Source organism: Macrosteles quadrilineatus, unplaced genomic scaffold (genome assembly GCF_028750875.1).
Source record: "Macrosteles quadrilineatus isolate MER2022 unplaced genomic scaffold, UCM_ALF_1.0 Scaffold_6__1_contigs__length_79288215, whole genome shotgun sequence".
NCBI classification, from domain to species: Eukaryota; Metazoa; Arthropoda; class Insecta; order Hemiptera; family Cicadellidae; genus Macrosteles; species Macrosteles quadrilineatus.
Genome location: NW_026542599.1, coordinates 28,061,599 through 28,084,230, shown reverse-complemented (window position 1 = coordinate 28,084,230; position 22,632 = coordinate 28,061,599). Strand labels below are relative to the sequence as shown.

Here is a 22,632-nt window from a genome sequence, read left to right as displayed (position 1 = left end):
AATCTTTTGTCAAAGGTTGGCCTGCCTTTAATAATGATTGTAAATACATCTCGGTTTCATGGTAAGAGTTAGAAACTCCGAGTGAATGACAAATGTCTATTAAGTTTTTAGAGCCATATTGCCGGGACAGGTACAATCCAAGAGCAGAAAGTATTGGCGATTCGAAAGACCGAGGTCTGCAAAGTTTTACTATCATATTGTTTATCATAAGTCTCTTTCTTTGGAGTTCCACGTTATCGTCCGATTTCATTTTTTTTCTTTTTGTTAGTTCATTAGTAAATAACTTTAATAATTCTGGTATCAAGTCCTCGCCTCCTGTACTTATGTCTTTAGCACTATGATATGTTGATACATCATACACCTTATTCTGAATCTCTTGCCTTATTATGGTCGCCGCTGTTGTTACTATTCTTTTCAATTCTTCTGTGGTGTTTTTCTTTCTTTGTGAGTACCAAGATTCAGTTAAAATCTTATCGGCCCTGTCTCTTAAACAAATAATTGAAGATTGTTTCTTTACATTTGTTACGATAACTCGGTTTCCAAAATGTTTTTCTAACATAATTTTGAAATGTTGAGTTCCGTAGCTCTGCCCTGAGAACTCTTTCATAATTTCTTCCAAGTCTGAAACTAGATGTTGACAGTCATCACTGTCCTCGATATATTCGCAAACTTTTAAGAAAGCCTCTTTTAAATCTTCGTTTTCTGGTCTGCCTTTTTTTGTGGTCAACGATGGTTTGGTAAATCTGGCAAAGCAATCTGAGTGGTACCGACTCTCGCATTCTACTAAGTCGGCAACCCCTATCACTCTCGATTTTACAGTCTCGTCCCAATCATCGGTTCTATTTTCAGCATATTTCAGTATCGTACTTTGTACACTTTTGTTTTGCACCAAACGAATATATTTTCTATATAGCTCTGGAGTTTTTTTGTCAATAACAATTTCTTTGCTACAAAACAAGCATTTATTTTTATAGTCAAAATTAAGTAAATTTGAATTAAACTATGATGAATGCTGCACTGTGCTAATAGAAGTAGTTTCTTTACATGCAGCCATAGAAATAAATGATCTGATTGAGGAACAGCGAGTATAGGTCTTCCTACATTCTTTGTGTAAATTAATTTGTTGACAATTCTCAAATTGTTTGTGTAAGTCATCTTTCCTTGTTAGGCTGGACTTAATTAGGCTTAACAATCCTTTGGATCTTACATTCACAGTTTCACCTGCTGCCAACTGTCCTTTGCAGATCACGCATCGAGCCGAGTCTTCCTCCGTTTCGTCACATTCCGCTTCCATAATTATACACTAAATATTCACGTCAAAACTCAAGTCATAACTAAATAACATTATTAGGAAATAACAAGCACGCATATAGTTATTTTAACTTATATTCACTTCGAAAAAACACCATCTTTATATCACACTCACGCAAGTTGATCACCATCCAGAAACGGTTACAGGGATGCCAACCTTTAAAATATACTATACGGAAACGGTTGCAGGGGTGCCAACCCAAATCGGTTACAGGAACACCAACTGTGAAAATCGAAATAAAAGGTTCTAAGTGAAATGGAAAAATAAATAAGTGATCGTATAAAACATGATTTGCCATTGTTCTATCGTTTATTAAAACAGTAACTGTATTATTTATTTTACTAATAGGGCACACAAAAGGGGAAAACATAAGGATTTATAAAACATATGGCTTGTTAATATTATTATCACAGTTGTGTACACTGTTTATGTTTATTTACATAAGTGCAATTTGTGTTCACATTTTAAATTTATATTATTTTTGTCTTATAATATAATAAGTTATTATTTACCACACATATACTATGCAGTATTTACTCGGCTCGATGCTTTATATGCAATTACTAATTAATTTAGTTATATTAGTTTCTTTTTAATTTTCCTAATTAATTAATTTGAGAAATAATAATATGTTTGTTTTTAAGTGATATGAAGATCGTTTAGAAAAATAAATCATCTATTATGTGAATGGAGGCATGCCTAGTCCCGAGCCCTTGTCGGTATCGCGTCGCGGCGCGGCGGCGGCGCAAGCGGGCGGGACGGGGCGCGCGTTCACGGCAGTCGGCGGTGCTTACTATACTTCAAATGGGTAATTAAAGGGCATAGTAAGTGCTAGTTATGCCAAGTTATATATCATTTTAAAGCTTATTAAATGAAGAATATGTTGAAATAAAAACTCTTTACTAATGATTATTATTGGAGCTATATCTCTTAAATATTCGGAATAAAATGGAAACATTTTGTTTTTTCTAGCATTAAAGATGGAAATAACTATTAAACTAGTAAACTAATCACAAATCCTACATAATCTGTTCTTAGACCGTAATTTTAGGGATCTAAAAACAACAAGATGTAAGGTCTATCTGAAATAGTTACTGAAATATAAGTGATTTTATTAAGTACTGCATTTATCCACCCTTAACAAATTTGGAGGGCTCTAGGGAAAAAAGCAAGAGGGCTAGGGGTGGGGACTTTTGGCTGGAGACTTGTCTACATGGTAGTAGTCGATGGGAAAAAAACCAGCCTGTTAGTATTTTTTTTGTCTAAAAACCCCAGATTGACTGGACTTGGGTTGCCACAGTTGAGTGAAATTATGATTTTTTTGTGTAATTCCCGAAGTTGGTAGTTGTGAGTTTTATGTTGTTTAGGGAAATTTATTATTACCCATAGGCTATTTAAGATTTTTGAATCAAATATCATTTTGTAATCATCCGAAAATTGGCTGCAACGGTATTTTTTTAGCGAATTTCTTTATAGGGAAACTATTACTGTAAATAGCACGGTAAGTCCTAGGCCCAGGACCAATTTACTTTTTTGTTTTGATGTCACTGGGAGGCCAAAACAGTGTAGGCTATGTGTGTGTGTGTATTTTAATATTTTACCACTGATGCAAGGGGAATTTTTGTTTTATTTCGTAACTTGTTTTGCCACAAACCTTACATACCAGAACACAATTAATCTGACTTTGGGTAAATAAACATAAATAAATAAACAAACGATTATGGTGGTTACTAACACGGATAACTCGTATAAAATTGATTATTATTTTTATTTTACGTTACAAGGTTACTTTATGTAAACAACCGTAACATAAGCTGTTTTTAGTCCTTTCTATTTCTGCTATTCCATACATTTTTTGCGCTGGAAGATTACCTTTATTGTGTCGAAGTATCAAGATTCAAAATCGTGTAACTTGTTTATCCGCATTCTATAGTGGAGAATGATGAGAATGTTCCTTTAGGATTCTGAACAACAGGATGTGATTGATATTGATAAGATTATTGTTGTTTTGTTGGAAATTTAGAACTAAATGAAAATATAATGACTTTTCACCAAGCGCGTGGTGACCGAATTATTTCATGGGACGATTTCTCAAAAACAACGAATTCGTTTATGTTTACAATTCTGCCTTACTTCAATATATACTAGTGGCTTGTAGGGACATAAGTCTCTAAAAAGCTCAAATGTAAAACAACTTTTTGCAATAAGTTACCGGTATTTAAACAAACTCAGAATAACATTATCTATGTGTCAGAATAGGCATCCCTACACCATATCTTTTGTGTAAAAACCAGTTTGTTGTTGTTCTTTGTTTGCTTTTGTTGATGTCATTTTCAATAAATAATTTGAATCACTCCAGTGGTTTAACATGAAAAGGCAGCAAACATATCATTGTTTGTGAATAAATACTGGTTTACTAAGGTAGCTTTGGTCTTGTGGTTAATGAGGATAAATAAAAGCTTCCCTGTTTGGAATTTTAAAAATTCATTGGAGGTTCGCCTTCAGATGAATTGAATACGCCTGCAATTTCATCTGCAGTAGGCTTATTATACCTACGACAATCCATATTTATCCTGTCTACAAACCTAAGTTCTAATTCACTGTCACCTTGTACAACCATTTCTTCCGAAGCTCTTTTGTAAATTTGTGCAAATGGATTTTCTAATAGAATTTCAGCTAGTTTTGACAATATTTCAGGTTTTAAGTCACTATTTTCTCGACGCCTTTGACGAATTTCTGTTGCTGTTGATGTGTCAATAATGTACAATTGGCCATACACGGGGTCTTCATCATGTTGAGGCAGCAAATCTGAGATTGAACGATAAATCTGTCCTTGAATTTTGAAACAGTATGTTCCTTTTCCTGGAATATCTTTCTTACTGGCTGAAAAATAAGCAAAAGCCATCGCACTGTTGCATTGTCGAATGAATTTATACAGTTGTGGGCTCTCTTCAAAAAAACTTTTAAGTTCTTCTACATTAGTTTTTGACTGAGGAAGGTTAATAAGTCCGTTATGGCAACATGTCATAAAATGATTATTCGTTAGTTCTTCTCTAAAATGAAGAGCACTACATTGAATGCACTCTTGGTCCAGTAATCCTGCATCATGAATATTTACATTTCTCTCGTCTACCATGGGTCTCCTAAAAAGGGGTTGTAACATATCTTGATTAGGTTCGTCATTATCTACTCTTGCTCTCCTACGCGCACTGTCATTCCTATGAACAGTTCCCCGCCTTTGTGGTATTCCCCTGGCGTTCATATTAATTACGGTACTTATGATGAAAAGAATATATATCCAGCAGCCTACATACCAAAACATCTTGAATCCCTGGTGATTTTATAAAAGTATGATCGAATAAGATTACTCTACGTTGTATATTCACTGCACTAAAAAAATTTACTTACGAAGGAATGCAAATACACCATTTTAGAACCAATAACATTTATAGGTTATTTTAGTTGTATATATTTACACAACCTTAACCTTAAAATGTGTAGAAATATAAAGAAAACAACATCATTTAAAATAAACTTGAACATATGATTTAAAAATAAAAACAAAACAGAAGTTAGATTTAATTTAGACTCATTGATTATTTATCTATATATATAATACAGAATATTTATTCTATGTCGTTTATTCCTTTAACACGACAATAACGTAAAAGCATGAAAAAATGAAACTTGAGTATATGATTTAAATATAAACAAAGAATGCAGACGTTTTTCCGACTAATCTTTCAGTTTATTATAGTATACATTTCATAGTTGACTGGCTAAAAGTAAACCAAATGTGTGTATTGATCACTGTTTTAATTTCAAAAGATGTAAACAAACTAAACCCCATGTTGTTTTAATGGGAAAAGTTTTATTCTGTTGCGAATTTATGGTAAAAAAATAAGAAAAATGAATAGTTTTCCCTCAAAATTCACGTCAAGACCTTTAAAATAAGACCCCTCCCATCCTTCTACGGCCATCCAGTCACTCACAATTTCTTTACAAAAATTTGACTTACGAAATTATATATATAGATTTTTACAATTTCTGATTCCAAATAAGCTACGTCTACAAAATGTCCTAATATACGGATGATACGGATGATTAATAGAACAAAATAGTTTGAATTTACTAAAAAGTGCTTTTAAACTGTGTTCTTACATCTAAGAATAGAGTAATATACATATAAAAGATCACCGCAATGTTTCACAGTTTCGCCATAGATTAAACATACTGTACTTACTTAGACTTATCTCTGTACTGGATACAGTTTTAATGAGGTACGGTATAAATTTATCTCTTTTTAATAATTTAATATCCCTAACGACATAAAGTAGGATATTTAATGAGTGTCACTTATAAGTATAGTAGTATGGTATACTATTTCCAACATATTTTCTAAATGCTAAAGTACAGCAAATTTACACATCATCATCAAGAAGTTTACACGCGCTTTGTGTACGGATGAAACGTGAGTGTAGAATTAAGTGAGATTCTTTGTGTAGCTTTCTTGCTAACATTAAGTATGCAGTTTAACCCGGACCAAAAAGCCAAATTATCAAGAACAGCTGGGTCCAGTTTCGAACCTTTAAGTTATTAAAGAGCCACAGAATCTCCCCAGGATCGAACCGGCGACCTGATTACTTGATGTTTTTACTACCGTACGCAGATTGTAAACATGACAATCAGTGAAAAGGAATAGCGGTCGAGAAAACCCGCAACTAATTAAGCAGAATCAATAATTTTTTAACCAAGATTTTAACTCTCAGTGTCCTCTAAATGACCTTGACTAAAGATCGCCCTTGAAGCCCGCAGTCTCTCGACGCATAACAAGACCGTTTCCTCCCAGACAAGGCGAAGGATAAACCTTGAACCTTTATAAACAGGTTTGGTCCTTACGTTTCCGCAAATACATTGTTTCAGGATTGACTAAACATCGTAAAACTCAATTATCTAGAAATCTGTTAAAGTAGTATAGGAAGTGAAATGTTTCGTTAAGTTCACTGGAACTTCAACTAGGTCGTATATTACGTTTTAGAGTTTTATGTCACTTGGTGTTTGGGTAAGAGATTACAAAAGTTAAAAAAACGTTGGAAATACTGTGAGGAAAATTGTTAATTACTTTTGCTTAAGTCAGATTTGTTTAGGTTGAGCAACTTTGTAATTTAGGTTGTATGGATCTAATGATCTCAAAAATAATAGTTCTTAGTTTAAAGCTCGTTATTGGTAATATATGTTGTTTGTAAGGTATGTCTATGCTGTTATAAGAATTATTGCTACTATTATGATCCTTTGGAATGTACTGTTGTAAAATGGTTGAGTGCACTAGTGTAGATTTTACAATTTTTCTTTTCCATTCATATATTTCATCCTGCAGGTTGACTGTTCTGACATTTATTTTGTAAGGTTATGATTCTCAACAATATCCACTGATTGTAATATGACTATTTATGTACTGATATATTCATTCGATATGTTCTTTGTATCTGAGGATGGGATCAGATTCCAGTTTCCCAAACGCACTGAGCTAAGTACTGTATTTGGATAGGCTAGGTATCGGCATTGACTATTGGATACAGTTGTATTAATAGTCAAAGGTATCGGTTTAACAAGATAACAGCAACCCCAATAATTGTATGTGCAGTAGTATGTTGACATATTATATTTAGTTTTACTATTACCATTGACTATCGGATACAGAAGCTATTACCAAGCAGGTATGACGATTATTTATCGTAAATACCTTACATGCTAGTTGCTTTGATTGACTGGTATTAAAAAATATATAAACCCACAAGTACCGTACAACATTTGAATTTAATTGGTACAGTATTTAAATCTTCAATGATTTCAGTTTGAATCGTTTATCACATTTTACCTTGTTTGAGGTCGACTAAATAAAAAAGCTGCATAAATTGCCAGTTAACATTCCATCCGCTGATCCTCAAGGAAAACTTGTCAGCAAGTGTCGAGAATCTACGAATAAACGTAGTTCCTACTATTTAAAACATGTTTATTCCATTCGTAACTTTAACTGTCATCCTTTGTATGTTAGTTCCGTTTTCAAAGATTCAAAAATAAACAACAAGATTAATATAAAAAAAACTATTACAAATGATTGTACCTGTTACTGAAATGGAGAAATTCTAGGACAAATATAGCATACGAAAATATAACCAAAAATAAAATTGGAATGTTTAACGTAAGAAAGAGTTCAGGTTTTGTTTCAAAAAAGGAAAACGTTAGACATGTTTAAGTTTATCTATATCCAATGTTAGATCATAACTAGTGGCTTGAAGGGACATAAGTCCCTAAAGAGCTTAAATATGACTAAACAATTATTGTAATATCCAAACAAACTCGGTATACAATTGCCTAGCCTATGTGTCAGAATAGATGTACATGTACACGAAAAATTCTCATTTAGGTACCGTTATCCCAGGTTTTATATAGTATACAGTACAATGTAGAATTTACTGGCAAATAAGTAATCCAAATGTTAATATTGCGTACCGGTACTGGCTTAGTGATAAATCACAATCAGCTGTATTGAAATAAACAAAAAACAGCAGTAAATGGCTTCTAATGCTATTCTTATGGAGAACATCTTACTTTATATCTAATTTTGTGTAAAGATTTTGGGAATTTCACTATTACAGTATTGATCTCTGCGGGTTCGTAGAGAACCAATGCCAAGTGACCTGTTTGTTATGAGTTTCGGTTTCAAAACACGCATCTCTGTGGTTTTCTCAATGTTAGACCACATTGCAGAAAAAATAATTTGTCAGCTGTAGTTTGTGGTGACTATCCGAGGAGTGGAGCGAGTGCACAGTGAATGACCACCCCAAGCAAAGCTTTTAGTTTGGCCTAGCCTGAACAAACGGTCTTGCAAGTAGTTCTTGAAGTTTGGAACCTCTCTTGAATGTGTCTCTGGTTGAGTAATAAAGTGTCAATCAACCTCTTGTAACACAAAGTGTTCCAAACCAGTTTATCTTCAAGATTTCCACTGCAGCGTCTCGTACAAACAAGGCTGCGTGTTTGTCTTGGTTCTTTGATTATTGATGGACACTTCAATAGTAGGTAATTCAAAGTAAACATGTTAAAATTCTGTACTAATTTTAAAATCAAACCAAACCAAAAATTATTATTACAAGTAAGTCATAATGGGTCATGAGCTTGGATACAACCATTGAATGACCGTTTCAGTCATTGACTAGAACACGAAATCTCATCAGAAATCATTTGGGTATGATGATTGAACAGGATTTTTGACCGTAAGTTAGTTAGTTCATCTACTAGATGAAAAATTGCCATTTAATAGAATCTATAGTTCAACGACGATGAAATGGTTATTTTTATTGTATACAGGGTGTCCAGCTTCGACGTGAGTATCTTCAACGGGTGGCTTAATGAAAACGAAGGAGGTTAGTAAAATTTTAAATTGTTATATAATATGCGGTAATCCATTGGTGCAATGATTTTTAATTATATTTTTCCACACTCAGTTTGGACATTATATATTAGGTTTTATCATTAAGAAGTGAATGAGAATACAGATATGACGTTAAAACTATTTCCTAAACTGTCGATTAAATAGCCTATTTACCCACGTCGGATTCAATGGAAAATCGAGCTTAACAGTAATTTACTGGTGAACTTACCCTATTTATAATGTTGATATTGTAGCACAACGGATTGAGTTATCAAATAATTAAATAACTTACGTCATCAATCCATAAATTTCTGTGGAGTACGCTTCTAGCGCCCTTAACTATAGGGAATATCCACCCATTTTACCTTAAAATTACAACGTAACTTCAATTGTGGAATATCGCTAGTCATCTGTATTCAGACCAGCTGATTCTGCTCCAGCTGACTGAAATGAGTAAACCGTCGAAGTCGACCTTGAAAACAGCTGATTATTGGAGTCAAGTTAAACTGCCTATTATCCCAGAACGTTGTGGAGGACCTTGCTACCTTTATACTGGACTACTGGACTGCCATACTAGACTATACTATACTACTGGTCCATCAATAAGAAATACTGTACTCCCTTTTGAATGTCCTCCTTATGGATTAGTAGAATACTTTTTAAGGTTTATTTCTGTATAGTGTTGTGATGATGTGTTATTATACTTATTTATTGTCATTTCACAAGCGTTTATAGTCCCATACGTGCAAAACAAAACGATTAATTCATAATTATTGCTTCCTGCTTGACGTTCACCAACTGCTAATGAAACCAATGAGTACACCTACAGATGATAAAAATATTTCAGAGATAATTTACAGCAACAAGCTCGAGGTATATCAAACTTGAATTTTACGAAATAATTATTCTTCCCCCTTCTTATTTCCCCCAATATTAAATTTAGACGAGAAGTCTACTTGTATTTTCCAAAGTCAATGTTGATGTAGTTTGTGGTGACTATAACAACTTAATAAAGAAATCCCCACTCCTTGGATTTCTTTATTAAGTTGTTATAGTCACCACAAACTACATCAACATTGACTTTGGCGATGTCCATTAAGTCAATGTAATCTGATTACTCTTACTAGTAAAATTTATAAATTAAACACTAGGCCTACAACTCAACCTAATTAGTAAAACAAACGATATTTAAACTAATTGGCTAGTTTTCTTCCATATTGTTTGGCAAGAAGGCAAGCCAATTAGCTAAACAGTCAAAATAGAGACTGGATATGAATAAAATAACATACGTTTCTGATTGTTCAAAACTGTACTCAAATGTCCATGATCAAAATAAAAGTCCTTTAAATTCCGGGACATTCCGAAAACTAATACATTGATCTATACCGCATGTAAGGTATAAGTATAAGTAAGGACTCTAAAGGTTAGTAAAACGTTCAACGACATTTCAGCTCATATTATTTTCTCATCAGACGTCCTATATTACCACTATTTGACGTTCGACCTGCAAGAGAAAGCTCATGAAAAGTTTCAAGTGTTGGTCAGTTCATATGTTAATGACTCGTTGATGAGAACTGATGAGCGACTGAAGAGTCAAAAGCTACTCAAAATTATACTGTAACACATTGACGTAATGAGCAGTTGTGTAACACGCATAGTTCATGCAAGAAACATATTTTTACTAAACTGTTTCGCTCAACTTCCTGAACAGCTGTTATGAACTAGACCAGTGTGAACCTGCTGGTCTAAAAGTCTAAACGTTTTGAGGAAGAATGTAAACATATGATTCAAATGAAGAGACATAGCTTATTATCTAGCTATACACGATTTTGAATAGCACTTTAAATTTTCGATGGTAAATTAAAAATTACTTACAAAAAAAGTTAAAAACTCTGGAACAAGTACGGGATTTAATTATCTCCCCAAAGGTACACATGTTTGTTATCCTTATTTATTAATAACTTATTAGATATTTTCAATTGGTGACTCATGAAAAGATTTTATTGTTTTGATCATTCTCATTCAGGGTAGCTAATCGACTTAATCGAGTTTGCTCCATTGAGTCGATTAGTTATCCAGAGTGCTGTTTTGTTATCTGTTCAAAATCAGAAAATTGCTTTTGTTGTGATAAAATCAATTATTAAAGCAACACAAGTTTAAGTAAGCCATTTAATAAAATGTAGAAATTAATTTACCTTATTATTAATAAATAATTTAAAGAACCGTAATTCAACTGATAAACGTTTTGGAGAAACCCTGTACTCTTTATACATACAGCACGGTATTCAAAATCAATATTCAAGGTTCATCTACCTCATTGTCCATCATTATTCATATCACAAAACCACTTCTGATTTTGCGATCTGCCTCCTTGATCTTAATACATACATTGAAAAAATATTGCAACAATACAAACAGCTGGTTGTTGATGTAAAACTGACGTTTATACCTACAACGAATCGTCATAAACATACAGTTCTTTGAACTAACCTTGTGAACGAATCTTTTGCATTATCACAGTGTTTGTACAAAGATAATGGCACTGTTAAGTGATATTAGAACTGCTGGTAAAAAATAGACGTGTGATATTTTCTAATTCAGTATACAAGTCTTAACTATTATAGAGAGATAAAGAGTGTATTTACAGTTGTTTTAAATGATAATTTGTCCAAACAACATAATATAATTAGGCATAATTCCATATAACTTGGTTACTATAAATATTTAAATAGCAACCCAGCAGACGCACAGGCAGCACTTGCCTATGTCTGCTGTATTTCATACAATCAATTTAATTTAGTTTATACAGAAATGTTCTTTTTTATTCTTCGTCTTAGTTTATTTTGTAAGTATTTTGTATTAAAAATTGTGTCATTGTTTTCTGTATATATTATGTGGAAATAAATAAACATTTATTCATTCATTCATATACCTTATTTTAGTTTACAGCTTTAGTTCTTGGTTCTGATAGATTATTGATCAGTTTTGATTTATCTTTATTAGTTTTTAACTTTTCCGAATTTCTACGTATTTTTGTTTTTAAGAAACTAAATTCGATTAAGAGTTGGACGTTTATTTAAATATTTTCCATTGTTTCTAATGTAAAATCTTAAACTGAAGTTAAACTTAAAATACGTAATACAGTAAGGGTTTTCTCTGTTAACATCCCTTTCCTACATCTCCTACTTACCCGTTTTTCACGATCGAAATGTCATTTTTGAAGCTTATGATACAGCAGATGGAAAAATTGTAACTATTATCATTATCTCAAGGACGTCGCCCTCTACTAGAGTTTTTTTTTATTTCTAGACTTCGTCTCAAATATCCAGTCATTCTGACCTACTTTCCTTATACAGTAACTTTTTAATTTATCAGAGACGAGACAGTTTATGAAAATTATTTTTTTTGCAGGAGATAAATAAATAGCACTTTCATTGATAATTGTAACCTCATTGAGGTAGGTAAATGGCCCTTTATGGTGTATATCTACAATCTATGTAATTTACAGATTAGGCCCATAATTTCGTAGTTAAATCAATACAAAAAGCTTCTATTTTAAAATAAAAGAGTTGTATTTATTTGGAGAAACAGCTATATTTATGTCTTTTATAGTCTAATGATAAAACGTTCAGCGAAGTAATTATTTAAAAAGTAAAAGGATATTGCGTTGTCGTCATGCATCGCAGACAAGTTTTGAACCTGATTATAATGCTCAGTTTTCGCACGGGTCCGTATGCACGCAACTTATGATCATCTGTTTGAAATCATTTCTTAAAACTGCAACTACATATGTGGATCTTAACATTACGAACAAAGCCCATTTTAGTCTAAATCTATAACCATCATACGATATACAAGAAAAGGGAGAGACGAAATGAAATTGTAATGTTATATGTCGCAACGAACTGCTGTTATTGTAATACGTTGCGAAAATGAACAAAAACGTCCATTTGTGTCAATGTAATCTGATGACTAAAAAAACTAGTTAGTATTGCAAAATAGCGCTGGTATAGAATGGCTCGCCATCAACCTATTGTACTGTAATGTATGAAACAATTCGTACAAAGTATAAATAACAGAAATTACTTTGGATATTACAAGTACACTTCTCTTGGTCCTGTTGCAAAATATTACGTTTCAATGTGCTTCATGTACAATATCGTTTCAGAACGCTGGTGTGAAGTTAAGTTTTTAAATCTTATTCCAAGGTACCTTATGACGTGAATTAAGGATAATATCGGATAATACCTGTGGACAATCATTAGTAAACAAATATATTTCATTGGGTTGAAATAGTTTTACAATTGATTATCACAAGAAACAAATGGTAAACGTCGAAACGCAATGTATTACCAGGTAGAAAATACATCTTGAAATCGTATTTACCTGATCCATACGTAGGGAAGACGAATCTATAGGCCTACAATGGAGTATGTCATTAATAACAGCAATTTGAATTTTATACAAGCAGATCTTATAAGATGACACTCAACGTAAAAACCCCAATTCTGTGAACATATTTGGGGGTAAACCTCGCAAAGGAATAAAATAAAATTATGAAACAATAAAAAATAATAATAAACTTTTGTAAATTTTAGAGCTCTGAACGAACAGTCCTCGATTCGACAGTTTTATCCCAATAGTTAATTAAGTTTTATCCCAAGACAATGACTAGTTAATTAAGGCTAGCTAAATAGTCAACATAGTCCCTGTCATCCACTGGAGCTTGAGTTGTTTTGTTGCTCGTAATCCTCAGCCAAATACCTAGCCAAGGTGACGAGTGCAAATATGTTCTGTTGGTGTTTTCTTAATTAAGATTTAGAGAATTTATAACGTCTTCGTGAAAGAAGGATAAACTTCGCCTGCAAAATAATGTTTCATAAGATATTAGACAAAAATTAAAATACTTTATTTTAACAGGCGAATGCAAGTCATTTGGCCAATAAAAACTACTACTAGTAGGCCTACTTTCCATTTTGTATCTCACAAATAAACTCAGTAGTCAACGTGTTGAGGCCACATGCTTGAAGTACTACTTTTTTAAATCTCCATTGAACATGCTACTGATTATTTTAACTTGAATACTATGTTGGATATCTTGATTAACATTATAAACAAACATCTGCCCAAAAAACTCTCCACAAAAGTCTCAAAAGAAGGACCAAGTTCGATTGGAATTGCTGGGTATAAGCGCAACAAGAAAATAAGATTTTAATCTATTGTCAAAAAGACAATTAGTGGTATATTTGTGTAAGTAATCACTGGATTGCGCTCTCAGTAGCACTGCGGGCGCTGTTTTCGGTCTAGCTCCCCCCACCACCTACTGGCAGTAGCCGACGCAGCCCATACACTCACCATTGTAAAACGCACCTTTTTAAGTTGCTGCTCTGTTTAAAAATATAGATATAAAATATTGCTAATGCATGCCAAACACTTTTTACTATTCTAAACTTTATGTCTTCTTCTTTTCTTGCAGAAAATAACACATTTGAACTCTTAAAAACCCTACTACATTTGTCCAGTTTTTACCGCAAATCTATGCTTGACATTAACGTGATAAGCATACTTTTTATGACCTATTTTGTAAGATACATTGTCATTAAGCATTGAAAGAAAAAAATATCTCGTTTACGTCAAACATAACGTTACCACTGTGGCAAAAACTTAGCAAAATTATTCTAAAAGTTTATGTACTATTATTTTGATTAATAACGTAGAATTTCAATTACAAATATTGTACTTTCTATTTCTCTTTTGTAATCACTTATTATTTTACCATGTACAATTTGGAACTAGCAATATCAGTTGCCTAAAACATCTACAAAACGGGTTTAGTGAATTTGTAGTTTTAAAGAATTCAGATGGGCTATTTTCTGCAAGAAGCAAAACAGACATAAAAGGTTTAACTAGTAAAAAGAGTTTGACAAGCGTTAGCAATATTTTATCCCTATAAATTTCAACAGAGCAGCAAATAAAAAGTGTGTTTTATAATGGTGAATGTATGGGCTGCGTCGGCTTCTGCCAGTCGATGGTGGGGGAAGCTCGACCGCGCGGCCAACACTGAGCCAGTGATCCATGAGTTGTTTATATCGTTGGTAATCACCCACTAAACTGTGGGCGACCGTTTCGCCCATGATTCGAAGTAGTTCCTGAATTCAGTAGTTTTTGATGATTCGATTTGGAACAGTTCACGGCTGTCTTTTTTCACTGAGATTTAGTTACTGATTTTCCAATAAGCATAGGAATCGGCCGGTCAATAAAATTGGAAAGTGATATTCTAATTCACTATATTTATCTTCCTGGCCAATAAGTGACAATCTTCACCGGCCTAATCTAGAGAAATGCGACAAAGAGGTGATCTCTTAGTAACTCTTCTTATATGTTCGTTGTGTTTTGATCATTCACATACTTAATCAATGTTCTATAAATACACCCTTCAGTTGAATCCCCATCAGTTGGTAATGGTAATAATATTATGTTTAGCGAATTGCCTTGTTTACCACTTCAGAATCAACACAAAATTGCTTCGAGGTAGGAAAATTATTCAATTAGTATAATTAATTTGATGCATCGTTGTCCAAACTAACTAACAAGAACAAGCCACGCATTTATCCAGCATAGTAAATGCGTACAGACACTGACAGACAGTATGGGTCGACGGAAGTGGTTTGCGGTATTCTAGGTACACAATAGAGAATAAACAATTTCAATATTGACACTAAGTACTGAGTTGGTAGGCCTACTCAGTACTTTGCCTAAGAATGGAACATATCCAGAACATTCATTACCGTGTCTAAAAGTCAAAGTACGAAAACATAACAAGCCAGCTGACCAACACTACACCAAACACGTACGGACACCAAACAAGAAAACTCGATTAATTAATTAATTTCTCCCTAGGATTCCGTTTCGCTTGGCCCGATCAAGGATTCGTCGTACCACATTCTGAACTAATTAATTATAACATTCAACAGTAAGATTATTAGGACTGTAAACTTGTTAGTTGTTTGGAATAAGTTTGAATTGCTTTCAAGGTTAGTTAAACCATTTATTTTGGACACAGCGTTTTACCATTATGTTTTAAACGAGTTTAATCAAAGAAGGCACCTCGTCTATGGACAAGCTTTATAACGTTTTTACCCAAAGAAATGATAGTTCAATTAGACTCTATTGAGAGCGCTATTGTCTAAAATATATTTTCAGGTTATCATACAATGATAGCAGATAGAGGTAATAAGCTATGGATAGCTAGGTTCTTCTTTATTTTTAAACTCGTTGCAACTTATAGAATCTCTTATTTACTGCAGCGAATCTGTGTGAATATTTGGCGTAGAGCGAGGAAAGTTTTGTTTCAGCTAAAACAAGTTTAATTTGTATATTCTCTGAATATTCATTTTTAAGAAATTAACTATAAATGATAAAATAATAATAGGCCATGTAAATAATACTGAAACACCTATGTTTCATAGCTTACTCACGTTTACCATAAATAAAACTTGATCAAGTATTTCAGATCGTTAACTAATGTCATACTACGAGAACATTAAGGTTTCCGTCCAAGGAAACTGTTTCTTTATTTTCGTGAATAATACAGCAAACGATGAATTATGAATAATCGTCGATATACGGTTCCATAACCTACATTGGTCAAAAATGTTGTCGTTAGGACAAATAATATGTCATATTGATATCATTGCTTCGACGGTTGATAAATAATACGAAAATCGAAAATCGATGGTAACGAGATAACAAATTTTACTACAACATTTATGTGATATAAATTTATACAATCTGTGCGATATGACTGAATTCAGCGTGGTTAACGGTGGGACAGAAATGTATAATACGTATAATGACCAAAACTGGTTACTACTTATTTTAAGTAGAAGTAGTAGAATTACTGGGTACCGTTGGACACGGACATTAGAAATAAAAAATAAATGAGTAAATCTTGACAATAAACTAAGTTTTTTCTGCACATTCTGAAAAAACGCAGCTTAAAGATACGATTTAAACGTACAAGGCTTACGCACCAAAGTATACTCGATTCTGATCAACACGAATTGTACTATCCAGTTTAAAAATATACAAACCGTAGAACGGTGAATACACAATAAATGTTTGTTACACGCCAGATATGTATAACACACGAGTAAAATAACACACATAAAACTTACAAAATTTAGGTCTACACTACATACCCAAGAAGCCAGCAAATAATAATTGCATCTTATATGCACAAAAAACTGTTTATCTTCCGTAAACTACACACAACCAACGAAATGTAGGCCTAATAACAAGGCACGGCAAATAATTATTGTATTGCCAATACACATTGAAAAGTATGTACTAAGGAAACAGCTCTTGTTTATTTCTCAAAACTCAATGGTATTTTTTAAATTATAGTTTAGTAACGCTTGTCACTTGCTATATACAATTGTATTTCATGGCATTGAAAAAATTTTGATTCTATACACACCAAATAGTAGCCTACATCTCTAATTAAATGACACCTAACTAAGTATGTTTTATGTCTAAAATCCAAATAACAAAATGTTCAACATACCGAATGTTCCACTAACACCCACGACGACCATAATTCCCAAATCAATTAAAAACTCCTCGAGCGATAGCAGGATTAACTACAGTATTTTAATTACCTTCGAGGATGTTATCACCTTAATTAACACTTGACTTATCGTTATAACTTACCGAGCGAGTCGACGGGATCTATATCCAAGACGGTGTGAACCCTAGCTAGTGTGTCGACGGGTTCGACCTTCACCATGACGTTCACGACGTACAGGAGGCGTAGACCGGTCTGGACTACTGGTCTGGTCTACTCTGGTCGCGGCCGCGGTGTTGGACTGGCGCGCTGTTATCGTCGGGCCTTGAGATACGCGACCTTGAAGCTCACCTCGTTTAGGTATTTGGGTATCGGACCCTCCGGTGTGTGTTTGAGGTTTGTTTACAAACTTGATGAAAAAAATTAAGGGCGTGCTTTTGTAAACGTGTCTGATCTATTTTTGCTGATTTCATTATTATTATTTTGGCAGGCTGAAGTCAGAACAGGTGTGCAAAATAATAACAATGTTGAAATTCGATTCATTGCGAATGGATTGCAATTTTTTATCGCTCTTTAGGCGATACATATAAAAATGATTTGTTTGATGATAAATCGCACGAGTATGCCACTGGAAAAACGATGTATAGACATTACAGATATATTTTGACTAACCTGTAAATCAAGTGCGATGTAATCTCATTTTGTAAAATTTTGACGACATTTTGAAAATTTCATTAAAAGTTAAGGAGGCAGAGTGTTTTCATTTAAATTTGTTAGGTTATTATGCGCTCAATACATCTACACAAAGTTATGTTTCAATACAAATTGAACAGCAATATATTCACACATTGTTTTGTAATTATTGGGAAGAAATGAAACGAAAATAGAGTACAGTACAGAAGTCAAAATAATACAAAAAAACATTTGAACATTTCTAAAGAGAAAGAGATTATGTGTGTATAAATAAAACAGAAAAACTGTTGTTTGCTCAATTTCTATACACAAAGCAATTTATACTTGAGTGTCATTTTAATTTCAAAACGTTTTTCAACAGTACCAGACTTTAACCGTCCCATAGCAGTAGGAACTAGCTAAAAGTAGTGAATGAAATAAGGAATACACTAGTCTCAAATTATGTAACTAATCGAATGAATTGATAATAATGGTAGAATTGAAAATACTCACTTGGAAACAAAATCGTGTAACAAAAATAACACATAGACCTAACTGTTTCAATTACAATAATGTTCTCTACTGCAAGTTAGGTTTCGAGTACTCAATGCAGACGGAAGTTTAACATCTGTAATTCAAATATATCTCTCAACACCTACAATGACTTTCTAATCGAGTCAATGAGTATTTTGATTTGCTTAGTGTTCATATCCTTTGCATTCTTTGTATTTGAGTCCTTGTGTTGTTAAAATTATTTTAAAATGCGTTTTTTGTACATCGGTAACTTCCGATATTCTAGACGAAGACGACACTACTGTATGGGTCTATAACCATGTACTGTGCCTTAGTTATCGTAATAAATCAAGTGTCCATAAAATATACTTTTATCTATCTATCTATATATTAATAGGCAAGCATGTTTCTTTAAAACCTTTTTTCTCAGCTCGTGTGCATCGCAGGGAAAATCTACGCATACTGTTGGAAAGATATTTTCCTGTAGATGTGCAGAATGCTTTTAAAAATTAAAATAGGCTAACAAATAAGAACAAAAAATTAATTTGAAAACTTCAAAAAATTAACATGGACCATATGGGTTGCCATGATGGTGACGAAATAACAACAAAATGTAAACAGAAAATCAAAACAAATGGAAGAAATTCCAATCACATGTCTTATTTACAGTGTGGGGAGAAAATAGAGAAGTCTGTACATTAATTATTTTTGGTCGAGTTTCGACCACAGGACGACCACTAGTGTATATATTAATAGGCAAGCATGTTTCTTTAAAACCTTTTTTCTCAGCTCGTGTGCATCGCAGGGAAAATCTACGCATACTGTTGGAAAGATATTTTCCTGTAGATGTGCAGAATGCTTTTAAAAATTAAAATAGGCTAACAAATAAGAACAATAAATGAATTTGAAAACTTCAAAAAATTAACATGGACCATATGGGTTGCCATGATGGTGACGAAATAACAACAAAATGTAAACAGAAAATCTAAACAAATGGAAGAAATTCCAATCACATGTTTTATTTACAGTGTGGGGAGAAAATAGAGAAGTCTGTACATTAATTATTTTTGGTCGAGTTTCGACCACAGGACGACCACTAGTGTATATATTAATAGGCAAGCATGTTTCTTTAAAACCTTTTTTCTCAGCTCGTGTGTATCGTAGGGAAAATCTACGCATACCGTTAGAAAGCTATTTTCCTGTAGGTGTGCAGAATCCCTTTATAAATTAAAATAGGCTCAAAAATAACCACAAAAAATGAATTTGAAATTTTAAAAAGTTAACATGGGTCTTATGGGTTGCTATGGTGATGACGAAATAACAACAAAATATAAACAGAAAATCAAAACAAATGGAAGACATTCCAATCACATGTTTTATTTACAGGGTGGGGTGAAAATAGAGAAGTTTGCACAAAACATACTTTTGGTCGATTTTTCGACCACGGGGCGTGCTCTCGTATTCATTAATACCCGACAAGTTAAAGACAATCGACCTTAAATTATAAACCAAACTCGACATATGCTGCTATTTAAGAATTTAATACTTTAATACTTTTCAATGAAATGGACAATGACAACGTACATACAACGTAGGTATTTTAAGCCAAGTATGAATGGACATGAGTGTATAGGATGATGTGGCGAGATCTTGTAGTCTTGACCTACCCCTTGTTGATTGCTGGGACGCCTAGGCCTACTTCAGTATCCAATCCATTGGTTTTATACTCGCACTATTGAAAAAATAATAATTTCAGAAAGTTTACAACCATTTTCTGCAGACTGCAAATAGTAAGCGGCATCATGAGCAATTTGTTGGATTCTTCATAAAATTGGGCATAATTTTCCTCAATTAGTGGTTTACTTATTTGCTCAGAATACTTGTTAAGGACAATAACCCACAGATTAGAATTGTAGATGTTCTATCTACAATTCTCATCATAAGTTTAAAACAGTAAACAGTAATTAAAATATTGATTTAAGTTTAAAACGTTGATTATTGCATTCTTCAATGTGAAATGGTTACGGTAATTTCGATTCAAATAATAAGTTTTACGAGTGCTTATAGGTTTGCTGCAACAGGAAAAGTAATAAAGTGTGATTTTTATTAAAAAGTTAATAGGTCAATTAGTTAATTCACAACTATTAAGTTTGATCAAAACTATTAAGTTTGATCAAACCTTAAATAAACAAACTACAACATTTATTTTTATTCTCTAATAAAAATAACTTATGGGTTTTTAATTTACAGTCTTTTAGCGAATTTTCCATATAGGGAATAAGCTATATTTGAGTTTTCTTTCTCTGTAACTGTTTTGTACAAAGAACGCTTTAAACATACTTTACTATATGTTTTTTAAGCTCTAAAAAATACCTTCTGAATAAATGGCAAAATTTTGTATGTTTTGGGGGTCAAAAATGGGATAAAACCATTTTACCCCATAAAACCTTGCTACAACAGTCCGATCATGCTGGTTTGCGAACTCGTTCAATAGGTAAACATAGGTTTACACGTTTGTATCAAATTTCTTCAAAATCGGATAATTGTTACAGACCGGTCACCTGAAATAAGCCTACGTTGTTGCGTAGTAGCACAGATAGTAGTAGCCACGAATACTAGAAAAGACCGTTTTTATTTTTCTAGGATTCGTGGTAGTAGCCATATAGTAATTATCTATTAGATTAGGTCCAGTGTTATCGGGAATTTATTGTAAAACTAGGGTGGTCTGCCGTTACACTTTAGACGGATAAATGAGCGAAGCATTATTTAAAGATTGTCAATGGCTAAAGCAGCTAACAACCTACAATATGTTCCCTTTCAACAGATTCACCGTTTGTTTGCCCGATATTATTTAAGTTCTAAAGAATGACAAATTTATCTGATAGTTCATTTATTTAGTTAAGAATAAGAATAAGAATTGATAAAAGGTGCGTATTTGACATTTCGTTTAAACGGTCAAGAGCTTATTTCTTCTTTGCCAAAGATCCGTGTCTGTTAATTGACATCAATCGGTCTAGTGAAAATGGTGGATCCAGAAGCAGGCCTTCAAATGTATTAACTCTTGATAGGCCTACGTAGGACAAACCTAAGCTATATTCTGAAGATCCAATGTCCACAACAGCTTGGTCCACAGTTATACCTTGTGCTTTATGTATTGTTAATGCATACGCTACTTTGAGTGGAAATTGTTTCGGTACTTACGTATTATACGGAGGCCACTTATTTTACAGCGCGCTGCGGCGGTTAGGTTAGGTTGGGTTATCATAAGTTTTTATGACTCATCTCGTATAGTTCGATTCATAACGAAACTAGGAAAGTTCTACAAACATATTTATGATAACCCAACTTAACCCAACCGCCGCAGCGCGCTGTAAAATAAGTGGCCTCCGTATAATACGTAAGTACCATTGTGGCCTTACACAAGATAACACGATATACGTTGGTTTTTTTTAAACTTGCGCTTTGGATAACCTGGATAACGCTTTGGATAGGTATTTCGCCTTCATTTAAAGTGGGTCCATTATATTTATCAAATTTCACCATAATACATAACGGAATTTTTGACATCGGAATTAATGCGGTTTTCTGTTGGAGAGCAAATAATCCTTTACAAAGCCAAGTGCACAAAATTACACAATCCTTTGTTTGTTAGTTAATCAACATTGTTGTTTGTTAATCAACATTTGTTCTACAATCGTCAGGTCAGTTAATTCGTTCGGGACACTTGACACATCCATATATTATTTAACGCCGTGAATTTAGTTGCATTTGAACGACAACGCGAACAATCTGTGATTGGTTTGAAGCTGTTAGTTGTTGTGTTGGCGATGACAGTTAGTTAGTGCAAGTGCAAGTGTAAAATTTTAGTGCATCTAATTCATGTTGGAATTGATTAGCTAACTGCCTATCATTATTAGCTTCTTCCACCACTGCTTCATCTGGTTCTTCTTGATCACGACGCCACTCACTTACAATATTTGCATTATTGGTGCGACGACCAATATTACGACGTGGCCTTTTAGGCATGCTCAAAACAAATATAGCAAAACTGTTACTTCCATTGATAAACTGTTACATTCCAACTTTAACCTGGGATGAAAGTAAACATTGAAATCTAAACAAAACAGTTACAAACAA

General features: G+C 33.3%; 1 protein-coding gene across 3 annotated transcripts in view; it reads right to left on the bottom strand.

Annotated features, from left to right (window-relative positions):
* The window catches only part of LOC128996404 (aldehyde dehydrogenase, dimeric NADP-preferring-like), a 61,177-nt gene extending 43,583 nt beyond the window's left edge, over positions 1-17,594 (bottom strand). Inside the window, exon 1 of one of the 3 annotated variants that reach the window (XM_054421720.1) lies at positions 17,457-17,594. In XM_054421720.1, coding sequence (XP_054277695.1) covers positions 17,457-17,532 — 76 coding nt within the window. In that variant the 5' untranslated portion in view covers positions 17,533-17,594. The remainder of the gene's footprint in view (positions 1-17,456) is intronic. The other 2 variants (XM_054421721.1, XM_054421719.1) reach the window with 2 other exon arrangements.
* Positions 17,595-22,632: the final 5,038 nt, after the last annotated feature.